This window comes from Anneissia japonica, unplaced genomic scaffold (genome assembly GCF_011630105.1).
Source record: "Anneissia japonica isolate Jap-2015-1 unplaced genomic scaffold, ASM1163010v1 scaffold287994_len634616_cov204, whole genome shotgun sequence".
Taxonomy (NCBI): Eukaryota; Metazoa; Echinodermata; class Crinoidea; order Comatulida; family Comatulidae; genus Anneissia; species Anneissia japonica.
In genome coordinates, this window is record NW_022707798.1 from 505,552 (window position 1) to 533,090 (window position 27,539).

A 27,539-nucleotide genomic window follows, 5' to 3' on the forward strand; every position below is an offset into this window, starting at 1 on the left:
GCATCATACTTATATTCCACTGCACCCATTCTGCATTGTTAAATGAGTTTTCTGATAGAAAATGGTAGAGATTATTTGTGACTTTAAATATTATTGTCAGCAATTGCTAACAACAGCAGGAACTTGCTTGGCGCAGGTTAAATCCGGGTGAAATTTGAGGAATATAAAGCCTCTTTTGTTCTGTATTGAATAGCTATGCCACCTACAGTAGTGTATACAGTATAGTTCCTTGTCTGGCTTCAATTGAACAAGATATAACATAGAAATATGCAATATTCTATTATATAAGGATGAAAGCTAAGTAAATAGTGTTTGGTCTGTATTACTACATCATTGATTATGATGATTTATTATTGAAAATTATTTTAAAATAGTTAATTCCTTGATGCAGTAACATCTTCATAATAAATGAGAATATTTAGTTTGAAATTATGAGATTAAGAATAAATTTGGACTCAGTTACAAAATGATTTGGAAACTGCTCTTTATTTTATATCTCATCAATTATGAATTGTAATGATAAAAGTACTGTAGATCCAATAATTTGCCTTACTAACTGAGGTTCCTATATGAATAAAGAATATGGTTTTTTAGAATTCTAATCCAAATATGAAATTGGATACGCATTGGAAATTATAGATTTAGAGAATCATTTGAATGAGTGAGCCAACAGGTGACAGCAAATAGTAAATATTGTACTGTACCTTGCCTGCAAAGTTGCTACTGTACCCATCCAGAAATCATTTTATTGTTCGGATTTAGAAGTTTGTTCCCCGATATCACTTCACCAGCTAAGCTGACCTTGTACTATATTGTTTCTGTTTATACATAAATGAATTTTAATTTTGTATGTATTGCATTGTATACTACTCAGGTCAACTCAATTAATTAATTTTAATATGGAATCTTGGTGCTTATTTCTAAGTTACTGGACTTCTGTAAAATTCTATAATTCCAACACAATCAGGGGATGGTCTCAAGTCACGTAGAATTACATCCTAATATGAATTACGATAATTAATAACCATGTTAATCTATATAGTCAACATACGTTAGATAAGGTAGTGAGTTTTTACAGGCCAGAATTGAAAAAAAAACAACTTTATGATTGAATGTGCTTAACCATAAATAATAAAACTATTATTATTATTATTATTTGTAGAATGTTTTTAGCTTATCAGATAATATTATGAGTAGTGATAATTATTAGCTATCCCATCCCATCAGCTCCCCTTCCCCATCATATTAGCTCTCTTCTCCCATCCCATCAGCTTCCCTGTCCAATCCCATCAGAATCTCTCACCCACCTTATCAGTATCTTTCCCCATCCCCTCAACTTCCCATGTTAAAACCACTTTGCCACTCCCTAAAATTTGAAGTATTGTTAATATGCCGAGACTGTTATTTCATAGATAAGATATATGAATTTATTATAATGTTCTTTTAATTACTTAAAACCTGTGCGACATTAAATAATTTTTATTTATTGATTTAGTACATAATTTGTGATTGCTTTGCATGGCATTTAATGTCTGATCGTTTATTATAATTTTATAATTTTTATTATTTTTAAGTACTATTTTTATTGGTTTTGTTCTTGTTTTTGCGTTTATATTTTTTTAAATATTGATTTAATTCTTTCTATTTTAGATCAACTATAGTAGGTAGTAAGTCTTTTGTTGGTATAATTTCTATTGTATATGCATAGAGTGTCTGTGAATCTCATAATTCTGATTTGATGTTTGTGTTTTTGTCTTTGTGAACAATGCTCTTTGTTCTTTTGTTTATATCTGTTTGGCTCGTCCATCAGTGTACGGTCTGTATTAGACCAGTATTACATAGAAGCACAACATCCTCTAGTTTCCTTGGTTTGGCAATCAACTTTGACATTTTTACTCTTTCTTTAATACCTTTAATTAATTCTCATCTAAAGAGAAACATCTACAGTATAATGAATTTCTTGATGGATTTGACAAATTTTAATATTTATAATTTTGTTCTCGCATTTATTATGCCTTTCCCTTTCCAACTAAGTAAATATGGCTTGTACACAAGCAGGTTTTGTGAATTATAAGCTTTGGACACCAATTAATAAATCAGTTAATCAGTCAGGTATTCAGGTATTAACAAAGTTTCATATATGTTTTAGTTGGTTAAAAACTAGGCCCAAGTTAATGAGATTTTTGTGATAATTTAGTTTTTAAGTGTCTTGATTTGTGTTTAACTCAATAATCTTAAACTTATTTATTTGCATGCCTTTCATTAAACTCATTATTGCACTAATCCCTAATTGCCACTGAATGGATTTAATCAAATTTATTAGTACAGTATAATCCTTTCCAAGTGACTATTGTGAATTTTGGAGGTACAAGTCCGACAGTAGGGTCCGCTGTGTGGGACCACCTAGAGGGTCAGAATTAAAGGAATATAATCAATCTCTTGTCAAGTACATGCGGATAGATTTTATGGGGTAAGGATGACCCAAAGTGCTCTTAAGAGTACAGTATTAGGGACTGGCAATCACAATAGCTTTGTTTGAAGTTTGGATAACTGGGGTCCATATTTGTCCAGCAGCACCCAAGGTTATGCTGCCACTGCTACTATCTTGGCTAAATTTAATTGTAGACAAACAAATAAATACTAAAGTAAGATCACCTTTATGATGTAATACTTCCTAGAAAATAAGTCTATTGAGGTCAGTACATCAGAAAGAATATTCATTTCTAATGACTTGCAGAATTGTTTTTTTTTTTAACACCAAGAAGACATCCTGAAGCTATCGCCTTTAAAAACACTTGTTAAGACCATTCTTTGTGAACCAGGATCTCACTCAGTTCTATTTGTTCTTGCAGCAGTCTTTTCTAGGACGCAAGAAGATGAGCGGTGGGAGTGGAAGCGGTAGTAGCAGCAGCACGAAGAACCATGTAAATGGTATGTATCATATCACGATCGGCGACACCACCTTCCACGTTCTAAAGCGGTACCAGAATCTAAAGAGTATCGGATCCGGAGCTCAGGGACATGTCTGGTAAGCATTATATTTAGCGTGACTGACAATCGTTGGCAGACATTACATCTTTTCTGTCTTTTCACATTCTGTCTATAGGTCTGTCCTTTACAGTATCCATCTTCTTGTGGTGTCATAAAGATTGGTGGCATTTTAACCACTTGCTCCCTGTCGATTTCTGTCCTCTTGATATTGCTGCGAATTATCTGAGGAATCATCAAAACTTGTATGTGAGCGGGCCCCCCCCCCCCATGAACCTATCTCTAATCATAAGTGGTCCACCAGGCTACCTCCCCATGCCATACTTAGATTTTTTATGGTTCACCGTACTTACTGTAAGTATAAAATCTGTATAATCTTGACTTGTGTTGTCATGGGTTGTTATTGATTTGCTAGTTGCTCAGGTACTGTAATGGGATATGCTCCATTGCCTGTTATCCTTTAACGCAAATTGAACTCCAAACCTATTTAATTCTCATGATGTATATAGTTAACCACAATAATTTGTTGATAGTGAAAATGTTAATTTTACTTCATTATTTTTTGAAAATATGCAAATTTAAAGTTTAAGATACAATGGTCAACGAAAGGAAAGTTAAATATTGTTTGTTATTATATAGTACACATTTCTGTGTCTGACCTAATCATTTAATTAATACTTCATTTGAAATATTAATGTTTGTTTTTTTAATTTAGATAACATGTTACACAATCAAATGAAAGTCTTCAACTGCTTATATTTTATATTCGATTAAAATGTAAATAAACTGGTAATGGTGATTTTTCCAACCTTACTTGTAGCGTGTTATAATAAGATTCACTGACCATTAAATGGTTAGACTGGGATTGCTACTTGGACAGTGTGTCCAGTACATAAACTGACCATTAAATGGCAAGAATCGTGACATCACATATTAACATTAGATTTCTTACTTGGATGGCGCATCCAATACATTTATTATAGTAATCACTTGTTTTTTATTATCATTTCAGCGCTGCCTATGATACAATAACCAATCAAAATGTAGCAATCAAGAAATTGAGTCGTCCATTCCAGAATGTGACGCATGCCAAGAGAGCTTATAGAGAATTCAAACTTATGAAACTGTGCAATCACAAGAATGTAAGTCTTTGGAGGGGAGAGAAAGTGAGTGGGAGGGAGGGGAAGGATAGTGGGAGGGAGGGGAAGGATAGTGGGAGTTGAGAGAAGGATATTGGGAGTTAAGAGAAGGAAGAATTGAGCAATTAAAAGGTTCTGTCACTGGTAAATAGAAAAAACAATGGCAGACAAACAAAAACATTATGGGAAAAACAAACAAAAACATTACAGATGGATTATTTATGTGTAAGTGTATTATTTCATCGCTCACATCACAAACTAACACAATCAGTGTAGATTGTGTTAGTTCGTGAAATCAAGAAAGCGCTGTTGTTGTTAAGGACTTTTTGTGTGGTAAAGAATACAAAATTGCTTGACAACCAATACACGCTCATTTTGACGCACTACTGTGATGTCACGAACTAACACAATCTACTTTGATTGTGTTAGTTTGTGATGTGAGCGACGATTTGTTCCTCTATAGCCAATTATATCTTTTTACTTATTTTCTTCTCAGATCATTGGTCTACTGAATGTATTTAGTCCTCAGAAGACGTTTGATGAGTTCACCGACGTCTATCTTGTGATGGAGTTGATGGACGCTAGCTTAGTGATGGTCATTCAAATGGACCTTGACCATGAGCGTATGTCTTACCTCTTATATCAGATCCTCTGTGGAATTAAGCATCTACACTCTGCAGGTATCATTCACAGGGTAAGTGTAGCCAAATCGTACTAGGCATACATAGCTAAGCTACCTCCCTCAAGAGGTAGTCAAGCCTACTGGGCATCTCAGCTACCTGCCTCAAGAGGTAGTCATTCCTGCTGCGCATCTCAGCTACTTGCCTCAAGAGGTAGTAAGGCCTACTGCGCATCTCACTTACTTGCCTCAAGAGGTAGTTGGGCCTACTGTGCAACCCAGCTACCTGCCTCAAGAGATAGTCAGGCCTATTGTGTACTCAGTTACCTGCCTCAAGAGGTAGTTAGGCCTACTGCATATCTGGGTTACTTTTCTCAAGAGGTAGAATAAGCCTACTATGCCTCTGAGCTACAGTACCTGCTTCAAGAGGTAGTCGGACCTACTGCATATCTCAGTTACTTTCCTTAAGAAGTAGTATATGCCTACTTTGCATCTTAGCTACCTGCCTCTAGAGATAGTCAAGCCTACTTTGCATCTTATCTACCCAGAGGTCCCATGTTGGGAGAAGTCACTTCTGGCAGATCAGGTTAAATGAGCTTTCGTAAATCATCTAATTTTCATTTTACTACACATAGTGATGCTTATTGGTACTGACTTCTTATGTGACAATTGATAATCAAGTAGTGAAACATTGCAAATATTAGGAAATTTGCAAGAAGTGGGCTATTTTCCGGGAGATTTATCCTTGTTTACAGGAGACTTCGAACCCCTATCTACCTGGCTCAAAAGGTAGTCAAGCCTGCTGCACATATACTTCTCATTACCTACCTCAAGAATTTAAGACATTTCAGCTTTAAGTTTTACATACCATGTGAAAGTGCCTTGGTAGTTTGGATTTTTTAATTAACAGTTGTTTTCAGCTCAGCTGTTTTGTCAAAATATCGAACATATATTTTTGCTCATTGCTGTTAAGGAAAAATTCTCCCTACATATATAAACATAAGTAAGTAATGCCACGCAAAACTGGCAAGTAGGCCTTAGTTATAGTAAATTAAATCGGTTAATCATGGTAACAAGGCTGTGCAACAAAAATATCGTCTGTGTACATTATTCCCTTATACTTAAAACTAGAAGTTTACATCTCTGCATTCTCCAGAGATCTTTGATGTATTGCACTATTTACGCCATCCATCGGAAGGGATGTTTAGCTATTGGTGCACGGTACATAAAAAACCGTATGCATGGATGAGAGCGTCTTTTATTAATCAACGTCAAAATTCACAGCATTTCTATATATAGTAGTTTCCCATTATTGTGAGATTATCTCTTTCATGGAAAAGCATTTATTGCTTTAGACAATGTTTGGCCTATTTTAATAGTAGTTAAACAAGGTACAGTCTTGTAATAGAAAACTTTTAAATTCTATAATATAGTATAGGATTCCCATGAGAAATAAACCCTTGGGCTCTTTTTAAATTCTAAAAACTCTTTATTCTCTTACTTCGCTCTTCCAGTTTCAAAAAGTAATAGAATGATTTTCTGAATAAACCCAACTGTGTGATAGCATACAAATGTTTAAATGTAGTAGTACTATTGTGTTTGCATCAATGAAAACATTTAGTCTATTAAAAGTCCATCTACATTATTGTTATTATTTGGTTGCGACATATATGTATAGCCTTTCTCATTGTAAGGTGAATTAAAGCTTTTTTAAGGTGGTTTAACTTACTTGCTATAGTTGCTGCCCCTTTGAACTTGAACTGTAGCTCAGTAGTTAAGATGCCTATCTTTGTATCCTAGTATTCAAATAATAATAATAATAATACTGTAAAAATAATAATAATAGTGGTAGACTTATATTGCGCATTATGGTAAGTCCTCTATGCACTTCACATTATCATTACCCCGGTTATTGGATTAAATGCCTATGGAACACAAAATCAGCTCCCTGGGGAGTATTCTATAACGTTGCAGTAGTTACATCAGCGCATTTTGGCATTTAACCTTACCAGGTACCCACTTGTACTCCTGGGTGAAGAGGCAATGCAGATAAAGTGCCTTGCTCTACAACACAAGTGTAATGCACAGCAAAGAATTGAAGTCCCGACCTTGAGGTTGGGAAACCAAACCGTTCCCATTGTGCCAAACCACTCTAATACCAAAATTTTTCCTCATGACAAAAATGAACCCAATCCTTACGCCTCATAACAGACTTCATTCGATTCTTGGCAGTAGAGAGCCTTTAATTGATTGATTTAATATTATAATACTTTTTTATATATTTTCTTTCAATTTTAGGATCTGAAGCCCAGTAATATAGTAGTAAAATCAGATTGTACGTTGAAGATTCTGGACTTTGGTCTTGCACGAACTGCAGGCACTAGTTTCATGATGACCCCCTATGTTGTGACACGGTATTATAGGGCACCAGAAGTTATCCTTGGAATGGGCTATAAGGAAAATGGTGAGTAGGATACAATAGTGGATGTATTAAGCTTCGCAGTTTATATTGCCAAATATATATTTCCTTTTCTTTGGGAAACGTGAGAAAGCCTATAATTCATGTTGCCGAAGAACGTTAGTAGAATGGGAATTGTTTTTAACCTTGCAATAGAGTGCACTCACATGATGTCAGATATTCAAATTCACATATAGATTGATGTTATTAATAATGTATTTAGTTCTGGAATTACTGAGGGTTTTTTTTTTTTTCCAAATGTATATTACTTTTCAGTGGGAAAATGTGAGATTGTATCATTCATGTTGCCAAAGAATTCTACCTGTAGTATAATGGGAATTGTTTATTAACCTTCAATGCACTGCACTTGCATGATTTTAGATATTCAAATTTACAAATAGATTGATGTTATTAATAATGTAATAAGTATTATTTCTCCAGATGTATATTTCCTTTTGTATGGGAAAATGTGAGATTACCTCTCATTCATCTTGCCGACGAATGCTAGTAGCATGGGAATTTTTAATCATGTAATACACTTCACTCACATGATATTAAATATTCAAATTCACATAGAGAATGATGTTATTAATTATGTAATGAGTAATTGAACTCCTGGGTTCTATTGAACAACCTCATTTTGAGCTTGGAGCAGTGACAGTGTTTGCTATTTTGTTACAAGCATTCTCCACATTTCACTTTAGGCTATATAACTGTAATGGGTGATTTTGATAATTTGTGATTGCTTTTAGTTTATTTAACAAGCCTCATCCAATGTACGATTAAGATCCTTTAAATGTACTCCAGTAACCTTACTAGTTGATTAGTTAACTTGATAAGAGCGTCTTCATATTTCTACTGTTGGGTTCGTAACCAGATATTACTGCAAAAGGTCATTATCCAGTGAATCATACTCAAAAGCGGGTTGAAGGGGGAAGGGAATAAGGGGCGAGCTGAAATTTTGATGTTAAATTTTATTAGACCAGCATATGCCTCTAGTATATTTTAAAGATTAAATATGTAGACAGAGTGCTAATCACATTATAAATAACATAACATAGGCTGTTGATTCAAATTCAGACAAATAAACACAGAAATACAGGAGACAATACAAGGTAACTTCCTGCAAAATACAATTTATTGAGCACTATTTCGGGATCGCTTTCTTTTTAAATGAGACGTGTATACAGTCTTGGATTAAGGAGTAGAAATTATTTAACCACTTTACATTTTACTTTATTTTCAAAAATCTTATTTTACTTTGTGATGTACATAAAGGTCAGGACAATATTGAAATCATCATAACATGAATTATAAAAACTTTAAAATAAAAAAAAATGATTAGTTAATGGCAATACATATCATGATTCTGATAAGTGTACCATTTTGAACTTTGTTATATTGCCAAGAGAGAGCACACATTTATGTATTGTTTTTACTTGACAAATAAATGCTATCTTATCTCCTAGGCTTTATAATGCATCAGAAAGGCATTAAATTTCAATCTATAAAATCACATTATTTATCCTCGGCACCAGTGTCAAACTATTATCACATGATTCACCATTCCTATATCGTTAATGTATTTCAGTTAGACAGTGATAAAGCTTGTAGTTGTAACTAATGCTGCAAATAACACAATGTCATGTTTTGAAGAAACATATATTGAGATTCTTGTGTATGACGTCTTTTTATTTTTAATATTTTCCTTAATAGTTGATTTGTGGTCTGTTGGTTGTATATTTGGCGAGATGATCAGAGGAGCTGTGTTGTTCCCGGGAACAGATCGTATCCTTCTAAATATTTAGTTAAATATTCATTTTGGGAAGGATTAGTACAAGAAAAGTTAATTTCAATTTCAACTTTATTAAGTCCTTGCGGAAAGTATTTCATAGCATACATTTAAAAATATGAATAAAAGGGAATACTGTATATTAAAAATATAAAAAATACTGTAAAAAAACACCATATTAAAAATATTGAAGGCCTACTTCATTTAAAATATCATTTATTAACACATCGTAAAAAAAGTAAAAGTATTGCATCATTTAGAAGCTGAATGGAATATGGAACAAAGGAATTATATCTACCAACTCTGCCACTGACTGATCAAATTCAGTCTTTTCGACCTCATATTGACAAAAAATTGATGTAAAGAATGATTAACAATGTGTGCCTGTATCGCAATGTTAAACCAATGTTATAGTAGCAATAATTATTGATATAATTAACATTAATTAATTAGATTACAATTTGTCCATGCATTGTCAGCATTGTTTACGGCTGAACAATTTTAAATAAATGATAATTTAAAAATGAACAAATGTAAAGTAAAAAAAATTCAAGCAAAATATAATTCTTTAACTATATCCTCAAAGATATTGATCAATGGAATAAAATTATAGAATTATTAGGTACACCATCTCAACAGTTTATGAAGCGGTTACAACCGACGGTACGCAACTACGTGGAGAATCGACCACGTTATGCAGGCCATATGTTTGACGTCCTCTTCCCAGATGAGCTCTTCCCTGAAGACAGCACATCAGAACCCAATAAACTTACAGGTAAGGTGCTTGCGACATAGGTACATAACAAATTGTTAATTTTAGTCCTGTCCAGCACACATCACCAATCTTTTTTTATCCTTATTGTTTTATGAAGAGCATCCTGGCAGTGGAGTGTGCCTTAGCTCAGTTGGCTAAGCTAAGCTTGTTGGTGGCAGACTCATCTGTGTGTGTGCTGAACTATGAGAATCTTTTTTTTATATTTATTCCTCCCCTAATATTTTTACTTCCTTTACACATCTTAAAAGAGCTGGGGAGGATGAGTGTGAATTGAACTGCATCACAATGGAGCATGTTATGATTGAAAACACACCTTATTAGTCATTTATCAGCTATAGAGGGCAGCAGATAAGTGAGCTCAGTATGGATTCCTTCTTAACTTGTGAACCCATTCTGGATATAAAGTAAATTTACTCCAACAAAACAGGTTCTTGCATCATGTTGGGCAATTTGTTGTTTCAGTATTTAAAACAAACTCCTTAAGTTTAACTTTAAAAGTGTTAAATTTATTCTTCAATTGTATAATTTAAGTTAAATTTAAAGGTTTATTATTGTTATACATACAAAATAGCTTTATTTTTATGTTGTTTCATCTGGAATGTTTTAATATTTAAACTGCCTTCATGAATATGGGCAATAGGGATGGGTTCACAGAAGTTCCTATGTTGTCCATAAACCCTTTCCACTTTCATATTTCCACTGTTTTATTAGCTCTATTGAATTTGTATTTTCCATGTTTGTTTATAATTGGTCAAATGTTTTAATTGGTTTCACAATTTTTGAATTATTTTTGTATTAGTCTACTTTCATTCAGATTTAAACTTTTTCAAAATCCACTTCTACTTAACATATAACTTATAATACACCCTCTGTGGTGATTGCTTTTTTAACTTGAGTGGTTTGTGGTAGTTATGGAAATTGCAGCAAATAACACTTACTAACTTTCACCCATCATTATGTGAGGTGTTGGGTTCACTGGTGGATCTTTATCTTGTCATCCTTATGGTGTGGACAATCAAAATAAACAAACTATTAAACTTGCAAAATAACATAGCTTGTCACAGTGCCACCTCCTTGCTTATCTAATGCTGCAGCCAGGTGAAATAACAGTTTCATTTATTATGCAAATATTTTGCTTTTCAGATTCTATCATTCTGAAACACATGCACTTATATTTGTTATATCATTTATTAATTTTCTTAATGAAATCACCTTTTAATTTTTTTCTTTAAAAAGATCACTGTTAAGGTGATAGTTGTCACCAAGTTTCTTTATGTTTAGCTTAAATTTTCTGCTTTGGGTTTTCTTATCTTTGCTTTTGCATGGTGGCTTATATAGTATTCCTCTGCACTTTTATTTTGCAGCAAAGCAAGCAAGGGATCTTCTATGTAAAATGCTGGTTGTGGATCCTAATCAAAGAATATCTGTCGATGAGGCACTTAAACACCCCTATATCAATGTATGGTACGATCCAAGTGAAGTGGAAGGGGTAAGGTCAATGCATGCAATAGCTTTAGGTTTTCTTATTTTGCAGCCAGTCATGTACGTGATCTCCTGAGTAAGATGCTTGTGATTGATCCGGATCAGCGTATATCAGTAGACGAGGCGTTACAACATCCATATATCAATATTTGGTATGATAAGGCTGAAGTCGAAGGGGTAAGAATTGAGTTTACGACACAAGATGCAGAAAGGTTTCTTACCAACAAGTGTTTGAGAGAGTAAAGACGATTTGTGGCCAGAATTGTTGTTTCTTTTGTCATAAATATACACTGCTAAAAATAAATGAATAAAACAAAGTAGAGTAAGGATAATATTTATGCTACTATTATTTTGGTTCATAAAATGGTACCCAGGTCTAAACAGTGGCGTAACACACAAAACTATCAAATTAAAATGCATTAATACCACATTCATAACTCACAAATATTCTAAGTAGACTCATGACAACACTTCTTTTATACAGTATCAACTCCTACCCAAAATGCTCCAAAGCCGGGCTCCACTACAAACATTTAAATTCTCCCGAAGGAATAATGAAGTAAAAGAATTCACAGAGTATTTGAATTACATTATAGTAATATAACACTCTACGGTACTGTTTGATATTACACAATGAAAGGGTCCCCTCGTAATCGACTACTAAAATGCATTGGGCCCCCAACACTTTCACCCCTGGGATCTGTGACTTGTCATTATGCCACTGGGCCTAAAAGAATAACTATGGTTAAGGTATAAGATTCAGAGACATGAAGACCTGAGGTTGTACCTCAAGGTGATTGTAAACTTGTTCAGGTGTACAACAGTACATCTATGAAGATGTCATTAAACCTCAATTCCCATAGGAATCATTTGGATTTATTGGGAATTTCGTGTTTGTTTTTTCAGCCTGCACCGATTCCATATGATCATTCAATAGATGAGAAGGAACTAACAGTAGAACAATGGAAAGGTAATTTTGAGATGTGGTACATACATTGGGAGGGGGAATATCTCTGTTGATTCTTAAAAGACCAATTGTTCCAAAGCTGTTGCTTGCATGTTTACTGTGAGGATATGCCATGACCAAAAAATGCAAATACTAGAATTTATTTAGTATATGTACTTATTTAGTATTAACAAATACATTCAATTTAGTATTTGCCAAAATTATCAAAGTATTGCCTCCGTTATGGTAGATATTTTGTCTTTAATTAATATTGTACTTTAGTGCAAGTCTACAATCTCTATTTTGCAATGTAACTTTCTACTTGGCCCTGATATTTTATGTTTTCTTTTCACATATTTTATTTTTCAGATTACATTTTCAATGAAGTGATGAATTTCAATAAGGTTCAAAATGGAACACCAGAAGGTGTTCAAGGTAATAAAAAAAATTGCATTTTTAGTTTGAAGAGCCATTTCAACCCTCCCAAAGGAGCCACATCAACCTTCCCCAGGTTTCACTGCAACCCTTTCCAGGGTACAAGCTCAATCCTAAGGGTATCAACACTACCTTCTGTGTAATGACACCTCAACCTTTTCTTGGGTGGTGCCTCATCTCACCACATCCTTCTATTCCCTAGAGGCCTCCCTTTATTGCCTTATTCTTTACTGGGTCCCCATTTCCATCCTCTTTTATTCCTCTTCTCCTTCATTGCATTTCAATTGAAGCATAGCCAATTTTAGAACACCTCATAATGATATTTATGTGTCCTTAGTGGCTGCTTCCTGACTTGAGTGCTTGTACCATGGAGTGCACTGACCTTGATAACTAGGTCTGGGTCATTCTAAATCCATGCCAACACATTCCAGTATGCTTTTCTTGTTCATATTCATGTCAGTGGATGACCTACTGTTCCCCATGGTAAAGAACTTAATTTATGATTTATTATTATTTTCAATTTATATTTGAGGGGTATTTTTTTTGTCTATTTATTATTGGGTTGTTTGCTTCAAACTAATTACATGCATGACTGATTTTGGAAGTGTTAGATATTTTAGACTGGCATTAAAATTGATGATGGTTTGTGAGATGTGATTATAAATATATTAATTATTTATATAGTGATATTTGTATTTTGTGACTAAGGGGAGATGCCAACCAATCTTAGGGATAAACACTTATTATTATTATTATTATTATTATTATTATTATTATTATTATTATTATTATTATTATTATTATTATTATTTATTATTTTGGAAGACATAGGATGAAAAATGTAGCACCCTAACTTATGTTGTGACAACAATAATAAAATCCATTTTTATCTTATGTATAATAGATAAACAATATAAATCATTTTAGACATTTTAATAAATTTATTAAAGATTTCGTGTTCCTTTTTTTTTTCAGCAATGGATCATAGTGGTGCTGTCGGTAACAGTGGTGGGGCTTCTGGGATATCTCACGGATCATCATCAGGAGCATCTTCCGGAAGATAGTATTGTAATACGCCGTGGCAACGACCCTGTAGCCATGGAAACCAGTGGGCATGCTCACAACTTGCAAGGTGTTTGGCCTTGTATCCAAAGTGGAAGTAATCCATGGGGACAGACTCCCCGTTCCGGTCGCATCATAGACCTCCGGGGGTCTCTGGCGACAGACGTTTACTTTGCCGACAGTTAATTTTCTTCCGGCCGACTGGACGGGTACATTGAATATAGGTTTAGTGGTGGTGACGCTTTTCTCTGTCCGTAAGAGATACCATTGTACAATGTGTTAACCCTGTCGGTAAATGGCAATTTAATGGCATATCACTTCTGTCAGTCACAATCCTTCAAATCAGAATATTTTAATGAATGCTTAACAGATCTCAAATTTATTAACATATCACAATTTAATAATCAAATTAGGATATATATAATATATCTACAATATATTTCAAAGCATCATTTGCCACAATCTGGAGGTAAAGATAAAGAGACTGCCAAACCAGATTGTGTAAAAATATAATTTCATACCATTATTAAATTCTTGTTATTGAAATTACAGATTTTTATAACCATTTAGTTATGGTTTGTGGTTATCTGTTAGGAGTTCACAAAGACTAAAATCTATACATTAATAAAAAAGGTGTGGTGTGTACAGATTTGTCAGTAATGTAGAAATTGTGCACATAGGTTATCGGGACCGGAATTTTGTGAGAATGAAATAAAGTGATGGTTCATGCATTTTAGTCAAATCCCCATTAATGTATTTACTAGACATTGTATCTGGTTTGCTATTGTTGGAGGAAAATACTACCCCAAAAGTTTTGTATATGAACGTAAATGTTTGACCCCTTTCAATTTGCCATTCGTGTGTCACTTGTGAAGGAAGTTTTTATTTTGTAGGTTTGTTCAGAGCCCTTGTCAGATCATATTTTTGTAGTGTAGTTTGAACCATTGTCAGTTTGACTGCTTTTGCCCCTCATAGCTATCAATATGAATCACTGTAAATATTGTGAACTGTTCCGTGTAAAACATAGTTTGAAATATAGTTCATAAATACACGTTCGAAAACGGCTTCATTGAGGTACTTACTTGAATGATTGCCAAATATTATCATATTAACTAAAAACATTTGGCGTGATGCTTTGATGTTTTGTTTTTTTCTGGACATTGTACATATTGGTACCACCCTTATGAACATTTTCAGAGTAGGGCTGAACGTTTAAGAATAGTTTTTTTTGGGTGCCTAATGATAAGCATTGCTCGATGGGTCTCCCTGTTGAAATCGCAATGTTAGACGGGGAGTGTTCTTGTTCAGTTACACAAAGCAAAAATTGCAACATTTTTAAAAATCTTGTTAAGTGACAATCGTAGTTTGATTGTACAAATTGCTTTGGATGAGGCTCAGGTGTTAGGTTGTGCTCAGGTTATGTGTAGTTGCTTATTTTTATTCATAATTATAATGAGCTTCGAAAAAAAAAAAAAAGAATTTACTAATCTATAAGCTTGTGAGAGCAATATAGCCACACAGTAATTGCCACAGTGAGCCTACATTTAAGATACTGAAGTCTGAACTTCAGGCAGTGAATGTGGACATTGAGCATTGGCCTGCACTAACATAGTGCATTACTGACATGCACTTCTGTTTGGATATTAGCTGATCAAAAAATGTTACGCTCCAGTGGTTAGAAATCACCACATTTTGCTGGGTAATTCCCCTGTTAATCATCAAGCCCTTTTCCGCTTCGCACCTCCATCAGCCCCCCCCCCCCATATAAACACTCATAAGTACGCTACTGCAAGCATTAGTGTATGGGTGTGCATGGGCATAAGCACATTGGTTTGTAGGGTGCACTGGCGATGTGCATGGTTGTCCATCCATTAAAGGCATGCATTAGTTGGCATCTGTGTCATTGTCATTACTGTATTTGCGAATCACCATTAATACCCCAGAACCCATCATCTTCATCACTGTACAAGTTCATTGTACTCTTATTCCACCTTCCATTTCCCACACCAGTTATTATTGATAAAAAAAGACACAATGTGAATAATATATTAATAATTTGAGTACAATTTTTAATGATTGCCTTTCAATTGTTGCGCAATTACACAATTGTCATCAGATTTTATTATTGGCCAATATGTTTTTTATATGTACCACAAAATTCAGCTAAGGATGCTTTCTAAAGCAAACAGTAGAGGGCAGTGTTCAATAAAACAAGCAAGCAATGCAGTACCATCAAAATAATATTTTCTCTCCATGTTACATTAGTACTGTATTGGATGATTTAATAACAAATTTAACTAGTTTTTGGTGGATAACCAGCAAGAACTTTTTCTTCCCTTTTTTAAATACAAGAATGTTTCATGGACATTATAAAGTATTTTGAGCAAACACACATGTGACCCATGGACCACACATGTGACTCATGGACCACCCATGTGAATGGTTAATATATATATATATATATCTATCAGTGACTTACGGTGGAGATTCAATATCGGTGGTTTTTTTTTTCACATAGCTAATTTTTTCTAGGTCGGGTCTTTATTAAAATATGTTGCTACAGTATAAACATTTAGATTGAGATTTTTTTTGTAGGGTCGGGTGATCCAATGCTCAGTAATTTAATCAGTTAACAGTATGGAAAGTAAAATTAGTCTCAAATTAGTTATTGGGTCATTAGGCTTTCGTAACAGAAATCAATTATTTGCACCAAAGAAAGCAAGTAATATTAATAGTATAACAAGATAAAAAAGATTGTAGTCATTCCTAAATGTTGCTGTAATAATTGCAAAGGAAGAGAATTACTCATAAATATCTTGAGGTCAGGGATAATAGGAACATTTTCATGCAATTTTGTAATTTCTGAACTTGATTTGCATCAACCAATAAGCATCCTTGTTAAAGCCATTATGGCACTTCATCAACTAATATATCCTGTTATTGGTGATGCGAGAGTATTGTCTGAATGGCTAATTAGGAAATAAATGACAACGATTATGAGTAGGCGATCACAAAACTTTGTCAGAACAGATAATTGTGAGTATGCAATCACAGGATGTGATTTAAATTGCATGAAACTTGTATGTGATCACCGAATGTGATAATGATCTTCAAGGTGTGCTATTGGCTAAAAGCTGTCATGTGATTGATTATGCATGTTTCCTCTGTTTCTCCAGTGATGTTATTGAAACTTTCTTAAGAAATGTAATCCTGTATATCTACATAAATACATAACTTTCAATAATGTATGCGATTGGTGAATTAATTTACATTGGTAAACTTTTAATGTTTATCCACTTTAATTGTTTATTGAGAACACAAAGCCAATGATTGTAAACAGCATGGATTCGTTATTTTGAATTTTATTAATTGGTTACATAACCAATTAAAATGTGTGAACGAATTGTATGAAATAATAAATAGTTGATCTATTGGTTACCACTGACAAATTTTCCACCAATAGATCAATTATTTTATAGATGTTTCTTTTTTTTTTTTACCACATTTAAGATGCCTTTTTAAGCATAGTGCATTTTAATATATTCATGTTTTTGTTCTATGCTGTAAGCTTAGTATGTTGTGGTTAATGTACCCTTAATAATGTTACTGTATTGCATCTAAAAAGAAAGAAAACAATTGAAGATTGATTAAAACAACAATAGAAAACATGTACATTAGGGTATTTTACAGTTTTGTTTTTTTCTTTGAATAAAACAGGTGCAGTCTGATAAATGTGATTGAATATATGAATTTTCCCGTTTTTCCAGCATTTCAAAAAGCCACCCCTACTCACATGAAATTAACCCCCAACTGGTGATAAAGATTACGCAGTACCTTAGCAAAAACGTGTCCTAATGAAAAATCCAGGGGTGTACACACCATTTGGGCTCAAAGCTCAATTGGTAGGCTATCCAAACAATAATCGGGAAGGTCTTGGGTTCGAATTCCAATGGGGAAAATGTTTTTCTAAAAAAATTATTAGCATTTTTAAATATACTGTTAAAAAAGTTAACAAAAATCAATATTTAAATTGATTTCTTTCATAGATTTCAATTGAAAATTAAAAGAATTTTTTGTTTTGGCAGATGTATAGTGAAGCTCTACTTGTATTCTTCATATAGATCCTGAAATTGACTAGTACTGTAGTAGTCAGTTTATGGATTTTAATGGTAAAATCTATAATAGCACTATATTAAAGGTATATTTCGTATCTCTTCTGAAGCTGTGCTACATACAATCTTGCCAATCAACCAAGGTGACCTATACAATATAAATGCCCCTTACGTTATGCTACCTTAAATATTCTGCTAGCTGAAAACGGTTATTGGTTCATTAAGTGGTTTTTGGGAGAAATTAGCACATTTTCACACTGATCTTTTTTCAAATCTCCTGACGTTGATCTACAGTATTGTTGGATTTATTCGTATGTGCGGCCACCAGCACGTATACCTTGATATGAGACACACGATTTTGTTGTTCCGAATTTTGTAAGGATGCGTATACAATTTTTGAGTATTGTAAAAGCAGAGAGTATGTGAAGTGGTGACGGCTTGCAAACATGTATCCAGGATGGTACGATCAGTGGACCCTGGATCCCCATCGTCAAACGGCACAAATACGTTGGACTAAAAATATAATTTGCCTATCTAAAACGTTATTGTTATGGCCATTTTCTAATAAGCCATGAAGACAATTCTGCCCATGAACACCTTTTGATAAGTGTAAAAAAAGTGTTGTCTTGATCAGCCCCACTTTCGGACATCTCTGGATCCACCGCTGGTCGGCCCTCTGGTTTGGATCCCGCTGCTGGTATCTTCAGCAAATTTCTTGAGACCCACTAATGGGTAAGGTTGGTGTATATGCAATCCCAAATAGAAAAGGAGTCCATATTTTTAAGAGTCAAAAAATGTATTTTCTGTCAGAACCCCTTAGACACTGAATGACCTATAGTACCAATACAGCTGGGTCTTCATCTTTTTTTGCACACCTAAAAACTCCCCCCCACCCCCCAATACACTTAATACCAATTCTGGCTACAGCTCAGAGCTACTGTATGTACTGTATTTTTTTAGATTTTACCACACATCGTCTTTCAACAAAACAAATACAGTTTTGATATTCTTATAGTATAAAATGAGATATTTATTATTCTACACACACATTTTTACATGTCTCTACAATGAAAATTCCCATGTGTAAGTACTGTATGTCATTACACACATTCTATAGAACTGTATATACAATATATTATATTGTACACCGTATCACAAAGTAATATAGTATATAATTATATGTATAGATATTGTACATTACATACATGTATGTAAATGTACTGCATATTGTACAATACATATGCATTATACATAATCATATTATAAACATATGTTTAACATATTTTACACAAACATGTTTATATAATACATATTCCCATATATATAGGTCTCTGTGTATTTATTTAATTCAGATATAACAACTGATACCGTTTGCCTTTATGATGAATAATACAATGTAACCGAACTATTCAAGCCATCTATTCTAACATCGCATGGCTCGAATAGATTGTTAATTAAAAATCAATTTCAATCAGCATTTAGATTGCTAATTAACTATTGCTCCGGTGTAGCAGCACGCCTCAAATCTGAGCATGACCTTTGACCTACATAATAAACGAAACATAATAAACGAAACATAAATACACAAACATAATATTTCATAACTTCCATCATAATATTCCAGTTAAATCTCCCCTTATAATAGCCGACACTGACAAATTTCTTTATGCAACAATCAAAAGGGTTTTTAGATCCCATTGATTATGAGAATGTTGGTCTTCATGCATATGGAGATAATTTACTAATGCATATTCAGAAATTCTACCAAGATATTTTCAATAATCATGAAATTGCTAAAATAAAACTACACACGTACATTTTATAAAGCACTTTCTTCAACATGTTGATGTATTATATTTAATTCGCTAACCTTTCAAAGGTACAGTAATTAAATAATATAAAATTATAGCAAAGATAAGAATAGTAGGTGGGAATGCATTTATGTATATACACCACGCAATGAATATAATAGTAAATAAAAGTACATTAGGAAGAAAATTTGAGAAACAGGTTCATTTAAAAAAATAGCAACATTAACAACAATCATTGAATACCAACCCAAAAGGTAAAATATCTCAAATTTTAATTTCAAGTATACAAATTTCAGGTTATATTTCCATCAGTCCCAATAAAAATCCTGAAATCCCACATATTATGTAATGATATGTACTTGCTCAGGTTTTATAGCTTGATTTTGAACTACAGTCTGCGTAGCACAATTTGTGCCATATAGCAGTACTGTATACCATATTCTCCAAAAAAACAAAACTAATAAAAACTAATTTTTACAGAGAGATTCAATACACAGATAAGTTATAATATTGAAACATAAAACATGAATCTATTGCACATTTTAAGAGACAAAAACACTTGGAAGGGATTAGGCTCAGGATTTTAAATACAATAAGATTGTGCACTTCAAAGTATATACTTTATAGGTCTAGTACAGTATATATGTATATATAATGCAACATGCACCTGGAAAAATATACACAAATAAAATATTCATTGTTACACACCATTATAATATCAACCATAATAGCAGAAAAATAACAAGTTGTATTTTAAATGTGTAATTTAAAATATAAGTACAGAATTATATTTACTATACTGCTATTACCTAAAAAAAATTTAATGACCACATGATATTAACTTTGGTATGGAGACACATCTCCATCAGATATATAAAAATTATCATAATAATAAATGTTTGGGATTTTAAACGTGGACCCCAACACTTGCTGTCTTTTCCATCGATGCTACAAGGTCAAGCTGGTAGACAATGGGGTTTCCCCCCAGCTATTCATATCATTAGGAAGAAAAAAAATGATTTAATTAAATACAATACTTTCTGCATTTGGATATCTATATATACTACAGTATCTATTTATGTTTCTTGACAGAGAAAAATATTGCTAATATAATCACAGCCACCACGACAAGTCCAAGAAAAATCATCAGAAAACGATTTTGAATAATTCTGAAAAGAAAATAATATTTTGTTAAAAAAATTAATCACTCAATGTTTGTGTGAAAATATAAATATTGAAATAACTAGGAGCGAAGATTAAATGTAACGTCTTTATTTATATATTTTTATCAAAATCCAAAGTTCTTCATTAACATAATCAGGGTCAACTAAGGTTGAAATTTAATAGCATGCCACTGAGGTCTGATATTTTCATTACAGAATTATACTGTATTTGCCGCCTTAGCATATAATTACGGTCTTGTCATTTTTGCCTAACAATGAGGTCTTGCCTTCTTAGCATAGCATTAACATATTACTGTATAGAATTGAGGTGTTCTCTTAACATAGCACTTAGGTCTTGCCATCTTTACATACAATTAAGGTCTTACCGTCGTAACATAGTATTAAGTACCCTTGAACTTTGACCGATAGTAGAATCCATATCTCTTAACTGTAATTAAATAAAAAAGAAAATGGTTGAAACATTGTATAAGAAATGTTTACATTTCATCAATTTTTTTATAATTATATTTTCAATTACTGATAATCAACTAGAAAAGGCTACATTTTAAATCAATATACGCATAATACAACATAGCTAGTAAATGTAATGAAGAACAGTAATGTTGTGATGATAAAGATTTGCGAGCCCTTTACAAGATGAACAACGTAAAACAATTAATAACTCTATGAGATTTGACATAGTCACATACAAAGATGATCATCATTAACAAACACAGCCTTAATTATTTAACATATTATTTTGCTGGATTAGGCCAGAGGCACACCTACTGTAGATAGCTTGTAAACTGGTTCTGATGCCATGTATATAAGAACACAAACATCAATATTAAAACATCAAATAGTCCACAAAAGAAAAAATATATTGTAGTAGATCACAATATTGTCAGTATACTGAATAACCTGGTCCTATATCCTCCAGCCAATCATGACGACTACTAATGTACACAATGGTATTATCCTGTATTTTACTATACCTTCTACAAGCCTAAGAAATACTTGAGTTTTTAAATTGACTAATATTGGCTTTATAACAATAATACAATTTGCTAACCCTTTGTCGAGAGTTGTTAATTTTTTCCCTATCTCTGTGTAAATTGTCTAAAATATCTTGACCAATTTGTTCTGCAAAACAAAAATATAAAATAAAAGCATTATTTCTGGTTAAGATGATTCAATATGATGATAAAGGACTAATGGCCATATCTAATACCTTTACATATTATAAAATTAAACAAATAAAACTAATAGTGGAATATTAATATCTATTTGAGAAACAGGTGTTAGAATATAAGCAATGTTATGAGAGTAAACAGAGAAATAATACTATACTGTATGTTGTTTTCACTGACAACCTAAATATGGCAGAATTGGTGGATTACACATAGCATTTGAGCTATATTTAGATATCAAACATATCCTGCAGTTTGAGTAATTTAGCCAAGGAGAATTATAAGTAGGAGAAACAAATAGAAAAACCTAATGATATTATGCGTTGCCGTATAGTCATTTTAATCAAGATAAGTGGATGAATATACACAGCAACCTCATACTGATAAATATTTCTTTTATTAAATTCTATTGGTGTTTGTTGAGTAATTAGGGAATAGCGGCTGGGCTGTACCATTGCTGCTAGTAGTGAATTGGGCAGTAAACCTGAGGGGCATAAGATCTCCATGGTCCACTGTACACATAGTGCCTTCCACATATCTTAACTGCTGGTCAGTGATCATGCATTTTTATAGCACAACAATACAAACTGTCTTGAGGCGCTTTTTAACCACTAAGAAACTAAAATTTAATTGATGATCAGGCGCAAATCCGAAGTGGAGGAGGAAGGTGCACACCCCCGATTTTGAAATATGACATGTGACAGGTTGGTATGTAAGCAAACTAATTAATGATCTTACCCGTTTCTACAGTCATTCTATACCCTGCTTCTAATTTTCGACCCGACCTTTCTAACCTCTCTGTATTGTCTAGTAATCTTGTTCTCTGTGGATGAGATGCACTGACGTCAACTTATGTAACTTATATAGATGATTATTTATAATTATATCCTTTAGATCATGATCATGTAGTCTACAGTTTACATAAAATATTAAAAATCATGAAGAAGATTAGGATGATGGCGATACCATTGACAATTGTGATGATGAATATGATGATGAAGATGATGATGATGATAATGATGACAATAATGGTGATGATGACAAAGATGATGGTGGTATTGATGATAGCAATACTGTTGTAAATGTTGATAGAAAGATGATAATAATGACTGTAGTTAACTTGTTAAAGCTTTCCATTATGCCCATATCTAGCAATGTAATCAAGCACTCACTTGATCTTCTGAACTTTGTACATCTTCCAAGCCAAATAATTCATCCCTTCCAGTTTCTAAATCAGTAAATGCTATCTTGGACCTCCTCTGATTAAAAACAATTAAAAAAAATATAACAATGAATAAAATATTTAACACAGATTTCAAAATAATCATATTTTATAATATATTAATCAACATTATTAAATACTATAATGAAATGCTTCCTAATCTAAGTTACCATCAACAATAACAGTAAAGACTGCTTCTGCTATGTACACACAAAGTTGATTGTATTCTGCTATACAATTTAATGACCAATAGTGTTTGCAGAGTATCAATTTACTGCTTTTCCAGATATGTGTATATACTGTTAGGACAAGTGGCATATTGTCTAGATAATGTTTGTAATAGTAACAATTAAAAACACAAAACAGTACATAGACTAAGATAATTGTAAATATCTGTGTCCTAATATGATTTTCCTCAGAATGTGTAGGGTCCAGCAAAATACTTGAAAACATCTGGATAACCAAAACACATGTAGTCCATAGTTCAGTCTGCATAGATTTGATTACTGAACAAACAAGAATATAAAAACACTTTATATTTAAACATCTGTATAGTGAGCTCATAGACATCTACCAGATCCCTTGCAAGGCATTAGTTCAGTCTGGTGGAGTTAGGGTTATGGATCGGGTAGATAGACACCTACCAGATCCTTTTCAAGGCGTGTTAGTTCAGTCTGGTAGCTTTTGACACGTGTACTGTACTTCTGGCGATCCTTGGCAGGAATACCCCGTACTTCAAGGTCCATTTGCTCAAGCTAATCAAAAGAAATTGAACACTTAGTTATGTAATTTATTATATATTAATAAAACAAATATATAAAATGCAAATAACATCACTCAACTGATGTAAAAGTCAAAGGTGCTGTGCATTTTGGATGTTGTAATTCTAGCCTGTAAAATTTTCTTAAAATTCATTAGCTTTCAACTAAAAATTAGAACTATAAAATATTTTTATCGCAAATTAACAAATTAATAATGTTGTCCTATATTCTTTACATATACACACAAATTGGCTGACAAATTTGATATAAATTTTATATTTAAATGTCAGAAAAAATCAGTAATACAAATACAAATATACTCCTAATATATTTCCTCCATGGTATACTAACTGTAATGTACCTTAAAGCTGTAAGTCCACCTTAATATATTTCCTCCATGGTCCACCATATTGATATGGTCAGGGAGAGGGTTTCTATGTGGCACCCTGGGTCAGACTATTCTATTTTATTTGAAGGAGTGGTGTTCTGTTTTGGGAAATAGTATATAAATAATGTTTCATTTTGTAGACAATTTATTTATTTACTTACTAATTCTTGTGCCTCATCCATCTGTTTTTCAGCTGTATTTACCAGAATCTTCTTTTCATCTTTAAAAACAAGCATATTACTGTATTTATTTATTTATTTATTTATTTTAATGTATCCAATTCAAACTGAAGCATCATACATTCAATTAAATGGTAATTATTCGTATTCAAGAGCTAATCAAATCAAACAATAAGATTCAATATTTAATCACTTAGGTAAAACTTTTCTATATTTTGTTATTCTGAAATCTTTAATCTTTTCACGGCAGAAGCCAGAAATAGGAAAGTATAATACATACTCCAAGTATTGAAATACATGCCATCGTGTTGGGATTCAATATTTCGACATTAATTATGTCATCATCAGGAATGAAAAAATTATCCATATTAGCAAGCTTATATGCACTAGTACCAAAAGTGTTTAACCAATCAAAACATTACCTCTAGTAGGTGACATAGCTGTGATTTAAACATTCTTACTCTAATGATCAAAGATACCTACAAAAACAAAGAAAGCTCTTTTGAAGCTCTGAGCCCATTGTTAAGCAAAGGGTGTAGTGTACGTATAGCGAACGCTTCTTTAAACAATAGGATAGACCAGTTTCGGGAGCTGTCAATAATGTTAGTGCTAGAAAATATTAAACCTAATTTATTACTTACATTACAGACGACATTATCATTTTCAAGTATACCCTGCAATCCTAAAACATATTGGAATGCCTCACAGTTTTTAACATGATCAAATATAACACTATCAGATCGTGAAGAATGTTCTTTAAGTCTAGTTATTAAGCACCTATCTGTCTTACCAATATAATCACTATTGCAGCCTGGACATTTAAAATGATAGACAACAGAACTTCTGTACTCCTTAGGGGTTTGATCCTTAGTAGATTTAAAATGAGAAACATTTTTATACTACCATAAAGTTATGAATTTTACCTCCTTCAGTAAGTGTTTCTTTACCTTATTTAAACATCTACGTAAAATGAACTCACCTGGTTTTACTAGATAAGGCAATCTAACCCAAATCTTAATCAAGCTATCATCAGTAGGCCTATGTATACATTTAGGTTCATTTAATTTCTTAAGTACATTATTAACAACTTTTAAAGGGTACCCATTCCAAGACATAAACTTCCTGATGTTACTAAGCTCTGTTTGAAGTTTATAAGGAGTACACAATCTGTGGGCTCTAGAAATAGGTGGTGATGTTGGGGGTTTCAATACACACCTAATAACAGCTCCAAAACCAAAATGACTCTAGTGACTAGTCCTAGCCTAGTTTGTCTACACTGCTTCTTCTTCTACAATACTCTGCATAATCCAAAGGTTTGGATTTTCCGCAGGTCTTATATAAAGAGGGTGTGTGCAGATCACCAAACGACAAACGGACATCATAAAAAGTGGACTTTATTTGGTGAAGAAAAACGAAAAAGTGCTAGAAAAGTGCAAATAAAGAGGGCCCTGAAAATCCAAATCATGGTACAGGCAGTTGTTTACTCAAGCCGAGTGCATTGCCTCTTGTCTACAGTCACTGTCAGTCTAGCCTGCTGTGCAAGTTTAGCGGCCTAGAGAGGTCCTGCCTAGGTTCTTCTAGGCCTACTACTACTAGGCCTAGTAACTACTACAGTACTCTCTAGGAGTCTAGCCAGGCCTACTAGGCCTACCCATCCATGGAGGTATCTAGCTAGGGCCTAGCCTAGGCCTAGACCTTGATGACGTACTGTATTGTATATCCTAAAAAATACATACTTCCATGTTTTTTCGGTATATCATTTATTTTGCTTGTTATGTCCGCCGAAAGACTGGCAAATTGATGTTCAAACTCCTCCATTGCCGTCATGTCAGACATCATTTTTTCCACTGTATGGAGAACAACCTGAACAAAAGCAGCACTGCAGCAGCAAAACAGAGAAGAAGACACCGTGCCGAGCAGCAATGACGTCACCTTTTTGGGCAACCAGTGCATGGTGGCAGCAGACGTATTTGGTAATACCAAAGATCTTTATAAACGTGTTTTGGTAATACCACAATACAGTACCAAATACGTCTCCTGTTTTCCTGTTTTCTCCTGTTGTTGAGATGATACTGCACTTTAACACAACGCCAGTCAAAGATCTACAACACAAGGAGTCTGAATAAAGAAAGCTCCAAATGCACATGGTGAATTGCGAAACACCAGAACAAAAGCGAAGAGAATCGCAAAGTATCTTAGACATACAATCACTAAAAATAGACTGCCAGGGGGAGCATGTGTCACTACTGCCTAATTTTATAGAAACGATGATTTTGGAAAATGATTAATGTTTCAATGTAGTAAGGGGTGTTGATATTATACTGTCATATATAATTGCCTATTCATTGTATACATTACAGTAATACAGTACCATGGTATTCCTGTTTACACAGTGAAAGCGGATATCCTTATCCTGATACCAGGACAACTGTTCCTGTTACCACACAAGATATCCACCTTGGTGCCCTTGCGAGAAAATTTGGGGGCCCTTGCATAGCCTATCAGTAAAATAGACAATGATAGAAGAGGAAAAGAGGGAAGAAAAGAAAGTAGAGGAAAAGAGGAGAGCACATTAGTAGGTGCCTTCAAAACAAAAGAATTAATTTTAGATGTAATAGACCTATCATGTATTTACAGGCTGCCATGTTTTAGGGCGGAGGCAAATTCTAGGATGTGTGTGGATGCCGCAACTGGCCGGGGCCCCATCATTTTTTTTTAAATTAAAAGAAAATGTACCATATTGCCAAAAACGTCGTATTAGAGTGCTAGTAAGCCGGGGGGCCCACCATGGCCTCTCCGGGGCTTAGGCCTATTTGGACTTTAAACAGGCCTATTTAAAATGACGATAACGATCAAAGATGAAAAGCTAAAAAGCAATTTTTATATAGAAAAATAGAAGAAAGTACGGAGCCCCTAAAGGGACATGGTTAAAGAAAATATTAAACTATTTCGAGGGAACGAAATAATATTTCGAGGGAACGAAATAATATTTCGAGGGAACGAAATAATATTTCGGG

At 33.4% G+C, this 27,539-nt stretch overlaps 2 protein-coding genes across 7 annotated transcripts in view; one reads left to right on the forward strand and one right to left on the reverse strand.

Annotated features, from left to right (window-relative positions):
* LOC117106433 (stress-activated protein kinase JNK-like) overlaps positions 1-17,428 on the forward strand; it is a 38,008-nt gene extending 20,580 nt beyond the window's left edge. For 3 of the 6 annotated variants that reach the window (XM_033247807.1, XM_033247805.1, XM_033247809.1), the window contains 10 exons: positions 2,853-3,028; positions 4,001-4,130; positions 4,624-4,821; positions 7,045-7,210; positions 8,921-8,992; positions 9,583-9,771; positions 11,136-11,260; positions 12,160-12,223; positions 12,569-12,634; positions 13,610-17,428. In XM_033247807.1, the coding sequence (XP_033103698.1) occupies positions 2,877-3,028; positions 4,001-4,130; positions 4,624-4,821; positions 7,045-7,210; positions 8,921-8,992; positions 9,583-9,771; positions 11,136-11,260; positions 12,160-12,223; positions 12,569-12,634; positions 13,610-13,698 (1,251 nt within the window). In that variant the 5' untranslated portion in view covers positions 2,853-2,876 and the 3' untranslated portion in view covers positions 13,699-17,428. Of the gene's footprint in view, positions 1-2,852; positions 3,029-4,000; positions 4,131-4,623; positions 4,822-7,044; positions 7,211-8,920; positions 8,993-9,582; positions 9,772-11,135; positions 11,261-11,305; positions 11,431-12,159; positions 12,224-12,568; positions 12,635-13,609 lie in introns of all 6 variants that reach the window. The other 3 variants (XM_033247808.1, XM_033247810.1, XM_033247806.1) reach the window with 2 other exon arrangements.
* Positions 17,429-19,285: 1,857 nt separating this feature from the next.
* On the reverse strand, positions 19,286-26,433 carry LOC117106412 (vesicle transport through interaction with t-SNAREs homolog 1A-like). The gene is made up of 8 exons (XM_033247774.1): positions 26,259-26,433; positions 24,505-24,563; positions 23,839-23,949; positions 23,145-23,231; positions 22,711-22,795; positions 21,855-21,925; positions 21,169-21,230; positions 19,286-20,788 (listed from the first exon to the last, which is right to left on the reverse strand). Exons 1-8 carry the CDS (start codon positions 26,359-26,361, stop codon positions 20,692-20,694), a joined length of 675 nt encoding a protein of 224 aa, XP_033103665.1. The 5' UTR covers positions 26,362-26,433; the 3' UTR covers positions 19,286-20,691.
* Positions 26,434-27,539: the final 1,106 nt, after the last annotated feature.